The sequence below is a fragment of the Pelecanus crispus genome, chromosome 1 (genome assembly GCF_030463565.1).
Source record: "Pelecanus crispus isolate bPelCri1 chromosome 1, bPelCri1.pri, whole genome shotgun sequence".
Lineage (NCBI taxonomy): Eukaryota > Metazoa > Chordata > Aves > Pelecaniformes > Pelecanidae > Pelecanus > Pelecanus crispus.
In genome coordinates this window covers 76,585,257-76,600,465 of record NC_134643.1, presented here as the reverse complement: position 1 = coordinate 76,600,465, position 15,209 = coordinate 76,585,257, and the positions used below count along the sequence as shown (strand labels likewise).

Here is a 15,209-nt window from a genome sequence, read left to right as displayed (position 1 = left end):
TGCCCAACCAACATGGTGTGATTGATTAGGTGAAGCCTAGTCTAAAAAGCTTGAGAATGGGATGAAGTAATCTGATGTAGATGAATATAAAACACATCGATTCATTTGACTTAATGAACTTAACGATTTCCTCAGACTGGAATATGAATGGGTTTTTTGGGTAGTAGTTCCGATGACTTGCAAACAAGCCCTAGTCCTGACTTGCCATATTGGTATATCAACCTCCTTGAGTCTTTGTGCGCCCTCACTGCAAAAAACTGTGGCTGTCTGCAAGCCATGCTGCTTTGTATTTCTTGCTCTTGTATGCTTAATACACTGCCAGGTTTTTACCATTGTGTCATTGAGCACCTTGCAGCTCATAAGAGTGAGGCTCCCCAGGTTTCTTTGTTTAAGAGAGCACACATTTGATTTATAATGAAAGTGAAGAGATTTCAGGGGTTTTCAGGGTAAAGTTGGAGGCAGTGCATGGCAATGTAGAGAACAACAAGCTGACTGGATCTGTGCCTTGCAGTGGATCTGTGCTGTGGTTTACTGATGCCCCTGCTGAGAAGCAGGGGAGCTCAAGTCTGGGCTGATTTCATTCAGCTGCTGTCGTTGGTGCCTGAGCTTGGATAGCACGGAGATATATAAGCTAGCTTTATATTATGCTTCATTCACCTGCCTATGAAGTCCTGCTGTGCTTTTTTTTTTTTTTTTAATTTTTTATTGTAATGTAGGTAAATCCTTAATTTAGCCAGTAGGCAATGCTGTAGACTGATTAATTCCTCAGCCCTCTTAAGTAGCTAGGCAACTAACTGCATTTGGAGCAGCACAGTGATACCTACCTGGCTGTTGGATTAGGTCTAAGTAGTTTACCAAGGTCAGAAATGACATAGAACAGCAGACCCCAGTTATCCTTTGTTTTAGTGCAAGGGCTTGCGGACAGAAAAGGAAAATCTGCTTTTATTACTCCTAAACATTAATATTTGTTTACATGTGAATGCCATCATCTGTCCCATTGTCCTATCTCTACTGTGGCTGCTAGGAGATTCACAGTGGTGCAGACTGATCATTCCCAGGTACATCCTTGCAGATGCTGGCATTCAGAAATGAAGGACTTTCGAAGCAGGCTATGCATCAGGACTGTCCCAGAGACAGACCTGCTCTCGTCAAACCTGTGTCTGATTCCCTTCAGAGTCTGCTTCTGCTTTTGAGCCCCGCAGCATCCTGCGAAAATGAAAGCCTAATTCTTGTGCAGAGCTTTGCAGTTAAAACACTGCAGTCAATAGATGTCAGTGAAGAACAAACATTTCTGTTCCTTTCGAAGGCAGCGCTGCTTCCCTTTTCACTGGCAGAAAGCTTGCTAGGTGGCTGCAGAGCCCATGCCAGAGTGGGTGTGTCTCTGGTGCCATGGGGTTGTGGTCATTTCCAAGTCAGCTATTTCTCCACTTAGCATTGGCCTGTGGGACTGGTTTGGAAAGAGGCCGAAAGGAGGCATGGCAATGTAATTTGTGACTTCATGCTTTTCTGTCACAGGATTTTTTACTCAAGCAGCTGCCGGGTGCTCCTGCTTGCTCCCTGTTGGGGCCTGGAGGTGCCACCATTCCTCTCTGCTTGGCCAAGGAGAAGTGGCTTCCTCGGGAGCCCGGGAAGGGCAGTGTCTCACCATGCACACCCACCACCTTCCAGTGTCCTTTCCTACAGTTTGTCCTCTGCGGTATGCAGGACAGATAAACAGATTCAGGGAAAGGGAAGGACTGTCTCCTATCAAAGTTAATAAAGCATTTGCTGCAGAATTGTCTCTCGTGGTTGCTGGTCCCTTGAAAGGCAGTGAATTGTGGTCACCTGTGAGGCTGGAGCTGGTGAAAGAGTGATATGGCCACTCAGTCCTTTTCCCCCTTTCTGAACACGGTCTTCTGGTGATCGCGCTCACTCCCACACTCAGCCCTCTCTGTCAGGCTTGAATCCTCCTGCCCCATCCCCACTGGGTCTTCGCAGCAGGAGTGCCCTTTGCTCTTTTTTGTGGTCTGTGACTGTCTTTCCTCCCTCATCGGCTGGTCATGAAGTGAGCCCTGTGGAAATTCTTCCTGGTGCTCTATGTTTACTTTTCCAGCTGACTGATGGTTACAAGTAAACCCTTGTCTTGATCCCCTGAGCATCTCTGTTCTACTTAGACCCAGTGCAGAAACCCACCAATTGATCTCCTGCCCTGAGTCTTCTCTCTTTTCCTGTGACTTCTGGCTTCAAAGATTACCAGAAGCAGCTCAGATCCCTTCCCCCACCTGCTTTTCCCACTCTTGCTTCTCCAGAGTCATTTGCCTCTTCTACAAGATGTTCTGAAGCTATTCTGAGAGATTTTTTCACCAGTCATTGTTTTCCTCCAAGAAACTGCTTTGTATCAGAACTAATGTCTTAAAGTCAGGTTGCTAAGATGTTTACCTGAGCACCTTTTCTTCTCTGAGAGCTACTTTAGAAGATACTTATGTGATGTTTTCAGGGAAAAAAGTCCTTGAAGCAAGGCCTGGAATTCATGTGTTCCTCTTACAAGAGTTCTAGCCCTTCAGATGCTCTTGCTCTCTTTTTCATGTGACCCAAAGGTCATGTAAGCCTGGGTAGCAAGCAAAGCAGGCTAACTTCACAAGAGCAGGTAGAAGCCTCATGTCTCAGCTCTGATGGCATAAATGTTTAGGGCTGTCCTCCTTAATTAAATCAATCTTGAGAAGAACCCTTACTCAGGAAGGTGGAATATATTACCTGAATAGGAAAGCAATATTGTAACCATTTACATGTAATAGAGATTGCACAGGGCTTTGTTTCTTCCAAACCTAGAATTGCTGTGGTCTAGGTACATTTTGGACCAGTATTTCTATACCTTGTAGGGCTGAAATTTCTCTCTCTCCAAAAGATTAAACCATCATAGAAAAAAGAAAGAAAAACGAAGAAGGGAAGAGACATTTTTACAACATCTTACTATGGACGTTTTGAAATTTTTTTAACATCTCCATGACCTGCCAAAATGACTTGTGGAGCCAATTGACAATTCTTTGAAAAATTCAGTTTGAATCCCTCTTGGTGGTGGGGGATGCTACAGCCATAAGAAGGGGAGAGAGTAGCAGCACAGTGGGGAGAGCAAGAGAAAAGAGGATGAAAGAAATGCTGGGCATAGCAACTGCTAGGAGGCCCTGGTTGCCAGTAGCTACCATCACATACCCCTGTCCTTTAGGATCAGTGCCCAGCCTAACTTTCTGGACCTCTGACATAGGCCAGTTTTGCTACACTGTCCACAGCTGCACTGGGTTGTGCCAGTGCCTAGGATGGTCCTGCTACCCTGTAGTTTCCCTAGCAGAAGTTGCTTTCTTTCTCAGGCTATTGCTTGCTGCCAGCCAGTTGCTGCACTCTACCTCAGGTGTGGCTGCATTGGATAAAGCTTGATTAAAGCTATATTTGGAGATGAAAAGTGCTGTGTGAGTACAAAGTATTACTGAGAGGAACTTTATTTTGGAATTCCCTTAACTCTGCAATGCAGTGCTAGAGGTCAGACAGCTGGCAAAACACTCGCTGCCTTATATTCTAATGCTATCCCTTCAGCCAGTTCAGGACTGTATGCTTTACCCCCTCATTGATCCATGTGATATGTCCTTGCCCTGTCCCTTCACACAGTTTCATATTGTGGCTATACATATAAATGCTGCTTACAGCAGCCGTCTTAATACAGTTAATAAACTTGCTTGCAGACTTTGTTTGCCCAAGAACCCTTTGGCTTTTTTGCCAACAGCATCCTGGCCTGTATCAGGAATAGTGTGGCCAGCAGGAGCAGGGAGGTGATTGTGCCCCTGTACTGGGCACTGGTGAGGCCGCACCTGGAATACTGTGTCCAGTTTTGGTCCCCTCACTGCAAGAAAGACATTGAGGTGCTGGAGCGTGTTCAGAGAAGGGCAACAAGGCTGGTGAAGGGTCTGGAGCACAGGCCTTATGAGGAGCGGCTGAGGGAACTGGGGTTGTTTAGCCTGGAGAAGAGGAGGCTGAGGGGAGACCTTATCGCTCTCTACAACAGCCTACAAAGGAGGTTGTAGTGAGGTGGGTGTTGGTCTCTTCTCCCATGTAGTTAGCGATAGGACGAGAGGAAATGGGCTTAAGCTGCGCCAGGGGAGGTTTAGGTTGGAAATTAGGAAAAATTTCTTTACGGAGAGGGTGGTCAAGAATTGGACCAGGCTGCCCGGAGAGGTGGTGGAGTCACCATCCCTGGAAGTGTTCAAAAAACGTGTAGGCGTGGCACTTAGGGACATGGTTTAGTCTAGTCTACCCTTGATTGGTTTAGAGTGGACTTGGTAGTGTAGGTTAATGGTTGGACTGGATGATCTTAAAGGTCTTTTCCAACCTAAATGATTCTATGATTCTATACTCAAAGGGCTAGAAAAAATAAGTCTTTAAGTAAAATGTTCAAGTGTTGTCATTAGCTGATCTCTTGCCATTTATTAATAGTGGAAGAATGACACCTGAAAGGAGGGCAGCTGTGGTGGTATGGCATTTTAGAGGGGGAGAGAGCGTGATTTTAGTGTCAGAAGAGCAAAGCAACACAAACAAACTTCTGGTTTCCAAATGGGTCGTTTGCATAAAACAGTGCTCAGGGCAGCATCTCCCTTAAATTCTGTTGAACTGGTAAATGGCAAGGGATTGCTGTTGAACAGGCTCTTCTCTCAGTGATCTCTTCAGCACATAACTTCTGTGTCATTTGTGCACATGCAAAATTGGTAGGTATTGATGTCAGCTGGCACAAGCAGGGTATGAAATGAAAGGGCTGTGTGGCAAGTGTGGAATGTGTGGCTGGAGAGCTCATTAGTGTTCACTGTAAATAAGGCAATACCTCAGCTTCTCAGAAACAACACACCCAGAGGATGAGCTTGCCTTACAGCTATGTACCTTCAGAGCACACAGGAATCAAAGCAGAGTAAGTGTGCTTGTCTGCATGAGTTTCTTTTTGATCAGCTTTTCCTATGTTTTTTTCTGCCTGCTGATGCCTTGGAATTATGGTTGGGGAGAACTAGTTTGGGGAGAAGAGTCCGTAAAACCAGCTTGCAAAGCAAATTGAAGGTGAGGACAGAAAACACATCATGGAGTAAATCAGAAGAAAAATCTTCACTGGGTTCCTAGAACAGTCCTGTGGATATGAACACAGACAGCTGATTCTTGGAAAATGTCTTATCAGGTCAGGGTAGATAAACAAGACAGATTAAACTGTCTCTGAGTAGCGGTTTGTTTGCCACAGTGGAACTGTTGAATTCTATTGCATAGGGACCATGAACTAAAATGGTTCTCATCAAAACACTGGAAGCAAGCGTTTTGCAGGAAGAAAGTCAAATGGAAAGAAACCCCACATTTATTGTTCCCCAACATATGGTGCAAAAATTTACATGGATTTATATCAGTTGCATTTAAAACACAAACACTACACAGTACCTAACAAAGAAATAAGTTACACCAAAGAACTACATATTGTAAAAAAAAAAAAAAAAAAAAGACATTTAATAAACAAAGTTCACTCCAGATCTTCAAATGGACAGCTGCAGTTGCCAACTGCAGTATCAATAATGAAGTCTGATAAGATAGACACTTTCCAAATCATGGTAGATCAGGGAGGGGGTGAATCTGGGGTCAAATCTTTGGTAATTTTCTTACGATGTGTTTTTAGACTTTCTATATATTCAGATTCTTACAGGGGTTTTTTTTCTGTTTTTCTTAACATCTTAGGTAAACTTCCTAAATCAGATCTAAGAAGTCTATTTGTATCCCTCTAGAGCAAAAAAGAAATAAATGAAAAAGTAGATTTGGTTGTAGAAAAATGGGTCTGACACCTGATTCCGTAAAACCATATACATCTGCCCACTGAAAACTGAGTTCAGCTCTGGCATTGTGTCAGAATTTTCCTGTCCTCAAATCTCATGTTTACAATCATTTCTATTGGGAGGGTTATAAACTGAAAGGGACCCCCCCCCCCGCCCCTTCAGAATTTCCCACCACTTGCTCTGTCTGTGTTTGTCGATAACTGGGTATTGTTCTTCACATGGATTCAAAATTCATAGGTGAGACTTTTTGCCATTTTGCTGAGTTTCATTTTCTCATTAAATATCTCCTCAAACCTTCGATTCTGTTTTGGAGTGAAATGGTTCTTCCAATCACCAACAGCACCTAGGAGAGCAGGAGCATAAAAAGAACAGTGAGGCTAGCAATATATAGTGCAGAAAATGATTTAAAGGCAGCCCAGTTTTGTTAATGTTGCAGTTGGCACAAATTATTAATATATTATTAACCGTAGTCTCTGTGGTAGGTCATGATCATAAGTAATAGTTTTATTGGTCTGGTGAGACTGATGGAAGCAGCTGGATCATCGTCCACAAAGGGTGTTAAACCCTCAGCCTCAGACTTGTTTAGTGCCGACAACACTAAGTGGTACGTGAAGAGCAGCAGGTTTCCTAGAAGGAATTGGAGCTCTTGGTCATCTCAGCAGAGAGGTATCTTGCCGCACCTTAGATGTATGCAGTTAAAGGTCTCCGTCTGGGCTCTTTCACAGTCAGTAGAGGGAAAGGGTTACTTCCTGGCTGAAACCCATCTCACCCTCGTCAACATCTAAAACTCATCAAATGAACAGTGCCCCCAAAGCAGCAATATGTCTCCATTGACTAAAGACGACTCCTAAAAAAGGAGCCCAGAGTGACCTGATAGATGAATCCCACCCTCACACCCGCTCCTAATCTCTAGGGCTTTCTACAGGTGAGATGTCCCACTACTTAAGTGGACAGTTAACTACTTCTGAGTGACGATGAGCGCTCGTGTTCAGTAAAGTGTTTCCACCGTTACCCAGCTCGAGCAAACAAGAAATTGTTTGTTAAACTGCCATTTTTTAATGAGACAATGCTTACGGTTTTCTCTCATGTGCATCCTCTAAAGACCCCCTGCATCCCAAAACTGCTGACTAAAACAGCATTCCAGACAGCAAGGACTAGGAAAGAGAGCCTGAAGAATAATATATATGTATATATATAAAAATCTTCTGCAAACTGGCTGAAACTGGCTAAAACCCCAGGATTTGCATAGGAACTACTTGGAAGTGAAACTGTTGGGATTTTTCAAACTTTTCAATGTAGCTTGGTTGAAGTTCACTGACTTAGAAAAGTGTATCTGAGTTTTTTGTCTGTTTGCTTTTTACTGACAGATTGTATTTTGGCATTTGCTTCAGCTCATTGGTAAAAATATTCTGAATTAGCAAAATGTACCATTTCCCTACTTATAAATTAAAACAAGCTTTTCTTCATTGAAACAACTCTGAGTTTTAAACCGTCAATTATTGTTCAAAAATTAACTAAGTAAAAATAATCAAAATCCATCTAAACATGATGGTTTTGGTTGACAACTTATCCAAATCCGAGCAGGCTTCTGAAACGTCATTAGCAAGAAAACAGCTCCTGCAGTATTTTTAAGTCACATCTGAGCTAAGCACTGTTGAAGATTTTACCGTGTATTCCAGCTTGGCCGAGGTCTGAAAGCTACCTATGAGGCCATCAGGTGTTGAGTCATCCATTCTTTTGTTGTTGTCATTGTCAGCATATTCCTTTTCCAGGAGCATTTCAATAAGATAAGAGGTGGTGCGGAGGATAAAGGCTACAGGCAGTCTCCTTCGCAAGGAATGTGTCTCACTCTTTCTCATTCTAGTAAACTAAGCGACCTTCGCAGGTGATATCAGAGGGGACACGTTGCGAAAGACTGCAGTGGTCAACTTTTAGATAAAAAAAGACAGATAAAGAGCAATGCTTCGTGAACCTTTCCTTTTAGCTGAAAAGCTCACACGGGGCAATTGTAGTCAGACTGTTGTTCAGACTCCTCCGTGCTTCTCTAGTATAAGCCTGCATTTGCAGCCAGAGAACTTAGAAAGAAAGTGATTTTTAAGATGGCTTCAAACTGAAGAATCCTGTCACTGCTTCCTGGGGCTGACCCAAAGCGTCACTACAGTCTGAGAAAGACCTAGACTGCAGCCCCTGGCTGGATTCCTTCTGCTGTGTTAAGCCCAGCCCAGGGAACTTACCTTTTCGGAAAACCAGCTTCCTGTTGGATGTCAGTGCACAAACTGTGTGATTGGAATCACCGTTTTCCTTTTCTGTGTCGCTTTTCATCTCTGAGAATGAGCACTTCTTGCAGATTTCTTGGATATCGTTATTACTGATGTTTAAACCCAGGAACAGACTAATTTTCTTCACAATCTTAGGGAGATCCTGAGGTACAAGCAAAATAAAGCTTTTATATTTCTGAGCTGATTATCAGACTTTTTGTTGATATGAAAATGAGCCTTTTTATTACATACCAAGTTTATCGCACATTTCTTTGCTTTCAAGCAAAGCTCAACGTGTCATTGGCTTGCGTAGATGACGGGTACAGTAAACCAATTCCCCTCTTACCCATACTCACAGAAACAAGTAAATGCTGAGTACATGATACCAAATACAGTAACATTGCGATTTTACTCCCAGTTCAGGCAAACTGTCTGTCAGAATTATTTCACTGGGAATGGAGAAATACTCAAACCTCGTCTTCTGTATAAGTAGCTTATTTCATTGGAGGGGCTATATCTAGAGAGCCAACAAAGTGACTCAGGATCCAAAATGGCTTGTTTATATTCCTTGTAGTGGATTTTTTTTTTTTCCAAAAAGATGAGCAAAGCTATTTTAATGTAAACACTAGAAAGTGTTTTCTATTCACCCAAAAATTAGTTCTCTGAAAGCTAAGGTATGTTGGTATTTAACTTTGTTTTAAGAATAGCAAAGCAGCTTCTGCATAATAATTTCCTTTCAAGAAAACTTTTTTCCTACACCCTTGGAGCCTCTGATTTTCTTGTTTATTGGGCACACAAGTGGCACTGACCATGAACAGTTCTGTTGTCTTACATCACTTTTTGAAAATTTCACCTGAAATGTTAGGCATAGCATGTTAATATGTGGCCCTTAACAGATGTCCTTGGTGGGTCTTTCCATAGGACCAAGAATGAGGAACTTAAAATTTTTCCTGTGGCCTGGGGAAAATAATGTAATACACGTCCCACTCCTACATCTATGAAATGCAACTCTCACAGAATTTGATACTTATATAACTTGTGCAGTCAGAATTAGTTCACTAATATAAAGTTCTATGCAAATATAAAATATGCCCAAAGACATACATGCACATTTTTCTTCTTTCTCCATTTTCATTATAATTTGCTCTTTGATACTGTAATGAAGTTAATTTACAAGTAATGCATTCTGAAGTAAGAACAGAGAGCATATTTACCTTCTTCATGTCTTCATAGAATAAAAACAGGATGTTTTTGTCATTTTCATGTTCTTCCCAACTTAGGAAATGATCAAACCAGGATCCACAGACAACTGAAAAGAAAACCCATGTAAAAGAGATTCATATAAACTTTATTCATAAATAACTCTGCACCTCACACATTTAGGGAAATGATCCTGTCCTTCTTAGTGTGTACCCTCTTTTCCTCTAAAACGGATTCAGTTCTTTTTGTGAAGTGACTCAAACTTACAATCCAAATTTACTTACCATTCTTGCAAGAATTTGGTTTTGTATCAGAGATGCAGATACTACTCTGAGATATAATTCCGTAGTGGAAACAGACTCCAAATCTAAGGAAAGGCCAGTAATGAATGAAAATGTACTGGCCTAACAAGATCTGAGCATCTCAGCAAACATCTGCATGTCTGTGGTCACAGCTAGAAATATGATCACTTCACTAGGAAATGAAATAAGGAGTCTGTTAAATGGAGCACACTATTGTTAGCTGTATTTGGTCCCAGCAGAGGAGAAATCGGTATTATTTTTAAAAGTCAAAGAAGAATTATGTGAACAAGTTATTATGCAAATACATCATTCAGCCAATGACATAGATAACTTATGGTTTTATAGTGGACTCGGACTTCTTTTTTGTCTGAATGCTCCTTTTGCTGAACCATGTGAGGAGAGCCAAATTTCAGCTTTCTTTTAAAAAACAAAATTCTGACCCTTCTGGTTGAAGGACAAGATGGACTGCATTGAAAGATGAGTTGAACGACTCCTATAGGGCAAGGAGAAGAGACTTGGACAGAGCAATCACAGGCAGCATTCTCCAGAACTGTGACTTGGCTTTATAACTGCTAGCAGAAAAGTGTAATATTGCAATAGGCATCATTTTGGTTGCTAACTTTGAGATGTAATTAAGTATTTTGCTGAATGCTCCAGTCTATAGCCACCTCCTGCACATAAAGCACTGTCTAACTGCAAGGCATGTGTGCTCCATGGTGTGCAATTAAACCCTGCTCTCCTGGTCAACCACACTGGAGATGTGGCCAACGATAGCATAGAATAGCCATGTTGGCTTCAGGTGTACAGCATACAGTCTTGGAGACTCCAGGGACAGCATCACAGTTGTCTGTGTGTCCTCACCCTTGTTCTGAACTGAGATTAACTTTGCAAGAGTACTGCAGGATCTGAATCAAGCAGCACAGCCTTCATATGTTTCTATTACAAGCAAAAATGACAAACTCTCTCTCAGTATCACCTCTTACATAAATTTCTGTTGTAACCAACATAGTTATCTTTTTATGCTATGCGTAAGAACACAGGAAATAGAAGGTGGCTACTAATTTACAGGTAAATGGGAGACACTTTTGAAATTTAATAGAATCCTATTTTCTTTTTTTCACTATTGTATGTTCAGAGTTGATACTAAACAAGCCAAGATCCTGCAAATCACTGAAGCACATGCCTTAGGGCTGCTCTGAACCAGGAACACAAGATCTGAGCCAAAGCCCACATAAGCCAGTAGACAAATTGACTTCTGGATCTTTGATGTAAGACCAGGATGACTGCAATGGCACTTTTCTTTCAAAGTTTTCAAGCTGATATGTCATAGTTGCTGTTATCGTCACTTATGGATGTATAGCAGGAACACATGTCCTGAAAGGAGTAATAAAACACTAAAAATGGGAGTGGATAAGTGGAACATGGTCCCTGTTGTCAGCTTCCATGCCACCACTGCCACTCAAAAATCTCACTCTTGTCCTTGGTCTTTGGACCCTTTTACTAAGACAACACATCAGGCAGAGCGTGTGCAGGAGGGCTTTATGAAAGCATCTAGACTCCCTTTGAAGGGCCACCCAAAGCTGTCTTTAAGATGGGAGAAGACCCTATGCCTGCCAGCATAGCTCTCAGTGCAGCCTGGGGATGGTCTCCCCATGTGCCCCATTGCCTGCACTTCAGCGTGGCGGTGAGCCACGTAGAGCTGGTTGAGCACCTTCCGACAGAGCACCTGCCCCACCGGCCTGCTCGCTGAGGACAGGAGCTGGCTGCGGTGAGCCCGGCTGCCCTTACGTCTGCTTGGCAGGAGCTGTAAGCGCACACCTCCTCTATCAAAGTTTAAACACAAATTCTTGGTGGGAAGCAGTCTGTTATTGTGGTTCACAAGACAAGGATGGAAGTGTTTTAACACAGGCAAATCCGCATCAGAATCAACAAATTGTCGGGGGTTTCAGAGCGTTTGTGGGAAGAAATTAAGTCAGTAACTTGTCTGTGAGAATATGTTTTTTAACAGCTATGTCAAAGAACGGCAAAAACCTGCAAAGAGCAGTTGTGCTGAAATAATGCAGCCGCTTATCAATATGTCTCCTTGCAGGGCTGAAGATAGCATCCTATTATTTGCTCTTGTTTAGTTTGGTATTAGAATTTATCCTGGGGAAAAAAAACCCCACAACTAAAGCAGTATGAATAAGGAGTACAATAAGGAGTTTTCACACAGTTCACATTTCTTAACTGTTTCTGTGCATAATAAGCTAATGTAAACTGCAAGGAGAAAACGTAACGTTTATCCTTACCATCTCCTTTTAAGAACAAGTCAAAGAAGGCAGTCCAGGTGTCAATAGTGGGAAGGTTTGGATTATCTCTGTAGTAATGATACATGGAAACTGCAGTATCTTTTGGATTTCTGCTGATGTAGATCATCTGTAAATGAGGATGATATGGTTATTAATGATGATATTCTGCCTTTTTTTTAAAGGAGCTCTGTGCGTAAATGTAGCATTTTCACATGCAGTTTGCAATGTCAAAACCCTTTCCTTGAGGATTCCTCCATCAGTGACCATGCCATTAACATAGAAATGTATTCGTCCCTACTTAGGCAGAAGTCAGTAGTGGTTAGTAAACAATTCCATGTGGACAGAGGTGTGTCTCCTGCAGCTGGGTAATGTTTATGTTTTGTGAAAGAGGCTGTGTTAATTTTAACTCATGAGTCAGTATACTATCTCATAAATCTAACATATGAAGCCATTTACTAATAAACATTCACAGGACAGCTCCAAAACATAAATAATTCAAATTAGCTTTGTCCCAAAAGTCTGTATCTGAGTAATCTTGAATTTTTGGACTTCTAACCTAAAACCTGAGGCCCAGGAGCTGATTTTTTAAAGGCTTCCCACGTTAGCATGGGAGGAACCCAAAACTGTGATCTGAATCCACCTCCCACATTTCAATTCTCTGTTTGCCCAATATCTCTTCAGGTCTTCACAAAGCTTCGATAGGAGGGGCAGAGTACCTTCACCCCCAGAACAGCCTATAAATACCCAAGATAGCTAGTTTCTAAGCCAGTGCTCCAGCCACTAAGAAATGGGGCCATGAGAACACCCCCATCCCTAATAATATATTTCTGATTGAAAGATTTTGATGACATATTTTGTGTCTGGTATACAAATCACCCTGTGGGAGCAGCGGGGCAGGAGCAAACCCAGTCTCTAACCCAAGTCTCTGCTCACTCTGCTTTCAATGCTGGTCGGCTGTGCCTCCAAAATTCACAGCAAACCACTTCTGGAAACTGTAAATAATTTAAAAATTATTAAGAATCAACAAGACAAAATAGATTCCTAATAGACACTTAACATATCTTACTGCTTTTATACCTTTTTGCCTTACCTTGCATTGTTTATTCTTAAAATTTTCAGGTAACATGTTATAGTCTAAGTGCGTTGGGATGATTCTCTTTGATGAGAGTTTATTCAGTTCCTCCAGTTTGGATAGGTCTCCAAATTCAATGGGAGATGTTAGTGTAACTTGAGTATTGTAAAGCTTTGTTACAACTCCTGCAAGCCAGTGAGTGCCTGCAGAAAAGTAATTTTAAGGGAAAAAAAAAAAGAAAGAAAAAAAGGAAGATTTATTACTGAGAAAGTATGTGGAACATGCATTTTGCATATGGAAACAGCTTGCTAGTGCACAAGTGATACTTCTGATCCCCCAGATTCAAGAAACTTTACGTAACTGAATAATCCCGTTGGCGCCAAATGTATAACTACTGGAAAAATTAGGGCTGTAGCTGAAGTACAAAGTAACTCTGTGAGAAGTGTTAATATTGGTACCAAAACAATCTCATGAGACAAACTGCTTGTCAGCTGAGACATGGTTTTATTATTTTTATCATTAACTTTAGAATAACCTGCAGGGGGCTGGTCCATATACTAACTTGAGTCTGTATATTTGGGTAGTACTGATTGAGCTGCTTCTTTGGTGTGTGCTTCTGTGTGCAAGTAAGGCGGGGGGAGAGGGAATAAGAAATGAATAAATCTACAGTGAAGAGACATACAAATAACTTAATACAGCTCTTGACTTGCTCATAATTGAATGTAGAAAGTCCTCAGGAAAATCCTTCAAGTACAGATTTTGCTTACAAGAAATAAATAATTATTTGCTTTCCAATATGAAAACACCTGACATTATTTACAATTAAGGAATCAAAATTTAGATAAATGACCCATATTTTTTTGTAAGTTGAACACTTACTGACAGAATAATATATTCACATACTGAAACATCCTTCCCTGTTTCTTGTACACAGACATTTCCCAAGTAGTTTAAGCAGAGAACATGAAACAAATAATTGAGATTTCTTGCAGTTAACATCCAAAAGCAGACCTTACCAGATTTGGGATAGGAAACCAAAAGGACATCATCTTCTCTAGCATCAAAAGTATCCAAGGATTTTAAAAGTTCTGGAGAAGACCTGGTGGTAAAGGGAATCCCCTTAAACCTGTGAACAAGTTCTGCCTCACTGGGGTTGGACATGTTTGCTTAAGTCTTGGATTCCTGCAAATCAGATAACAGTGAAATGACAGGAGGATTTAAGAGTCACTTCTAAGTCAGATGGCTTGAAGTGACAAATTGAGACCAAGCAATACAAACTTCATGCTTATATACTTTGCTACACAACATGGAGTCCTATCAGATATTGATTTTTCCAGGTAGTTGATAAAGGCAATTGAAATATTAGAGATAACTTGATAAATAACTGAAATGCAGACTCATAAAAATGCATGTCATTTGTCATTTATTAGCTCTCCAGATAACGTAACAAGGTGATAGTCAAGATGTATTAATTGTGGAAAATTACAAGAAGGAACATTATATGTTGCCTTAAAATACGCTTCATGTGAAGTATAAGTTATGCTTTGTTGGAAGCTGTTTTAGCTTCCAAGGAAAAAGCTACATCTTAAAATACTTTTTATGAATACAAAACAATGTCTTATTTTATGTGAATGAAATATTTTTGGTTTTGTTTTACCAAATATACAATACCCTGAATTTTGAAAAGTGCAAATCGATTCCCAAAGTTTGAATTTTGTGATATTAAGGAACTAGTTTTTTGAATATTTTAGAATTTCAGCCTGAGGCATCTTAAAACCAGAGGCACTTAGAGACACAGTAATTTTTTAAGCTGTCATATGTCTCCATCAGAGGAGTACAGACAACAAAAATAAAAAATTTAAAATAGATATTTAACATTGGCTTGAATCCTGCATGTTTCATGACTAGAAATGGTTGAAGATTTTTAAATCCACAGAGTATGTGAATTCATCAAAATAAGACACTTGTAGGAAAGAGGCAGTTCTCAATTAATTACCTGTTTTGAAATGTATTTTTTGAAACATTTTGAAATGGTAGAAATCATCATTAAATTTTTTCAAACTGAAAGCTCCACTTTTGTTTAAAGTGACCTTAAGAAATGTGGAAGCATCAGAGTAAAATAAATAGCTCAGGTTTGAAACAAAACATTTTGCAATGCTTAATATTTTCAATTTTCCTTTCAATGGACACAAATTAATTTACTCATTTACATTCTTTTCCTCAAACATCCAGTGGCTTCACTATTCCTGTTGAAAACCTCCTACAAT

The 15,209-nt window shown here is 40.8% G+C and overlaps 1 protein-coding gene across 1 annotated transcript; it reads right to left on the bottom strand.

The window, feature by feature from the left end:
* Window positions 1-6,046: 6,046 nt before the first annotated feature.
* On the bottom strand, window positions 6,047-14,103 carry LOC104024493 (sulfotransferase 6B1). Its single transcript, XM_009490268.1, has 6 exons — window positions 13,959-14,103; window positions 12,961-13,145; window positions 11,871-11,997; window positions 9,295-9,389; window positions 8,057-8,243; window positions 6,047-6,165 (listed from the first exon to the last, which is right to left on the bottom strand). The coding sequence occupies exons 1-6, from the start codon at window positions 14,101-14,103 to the stop codon at window positions 6,047-6,049; spliced, it is 858 nt and encodes a 285-aa protein (XP_009488543.1).
* Between the last annotated feature and the right edge of the window lie 1,106 nt (window positions 14,104-15,209).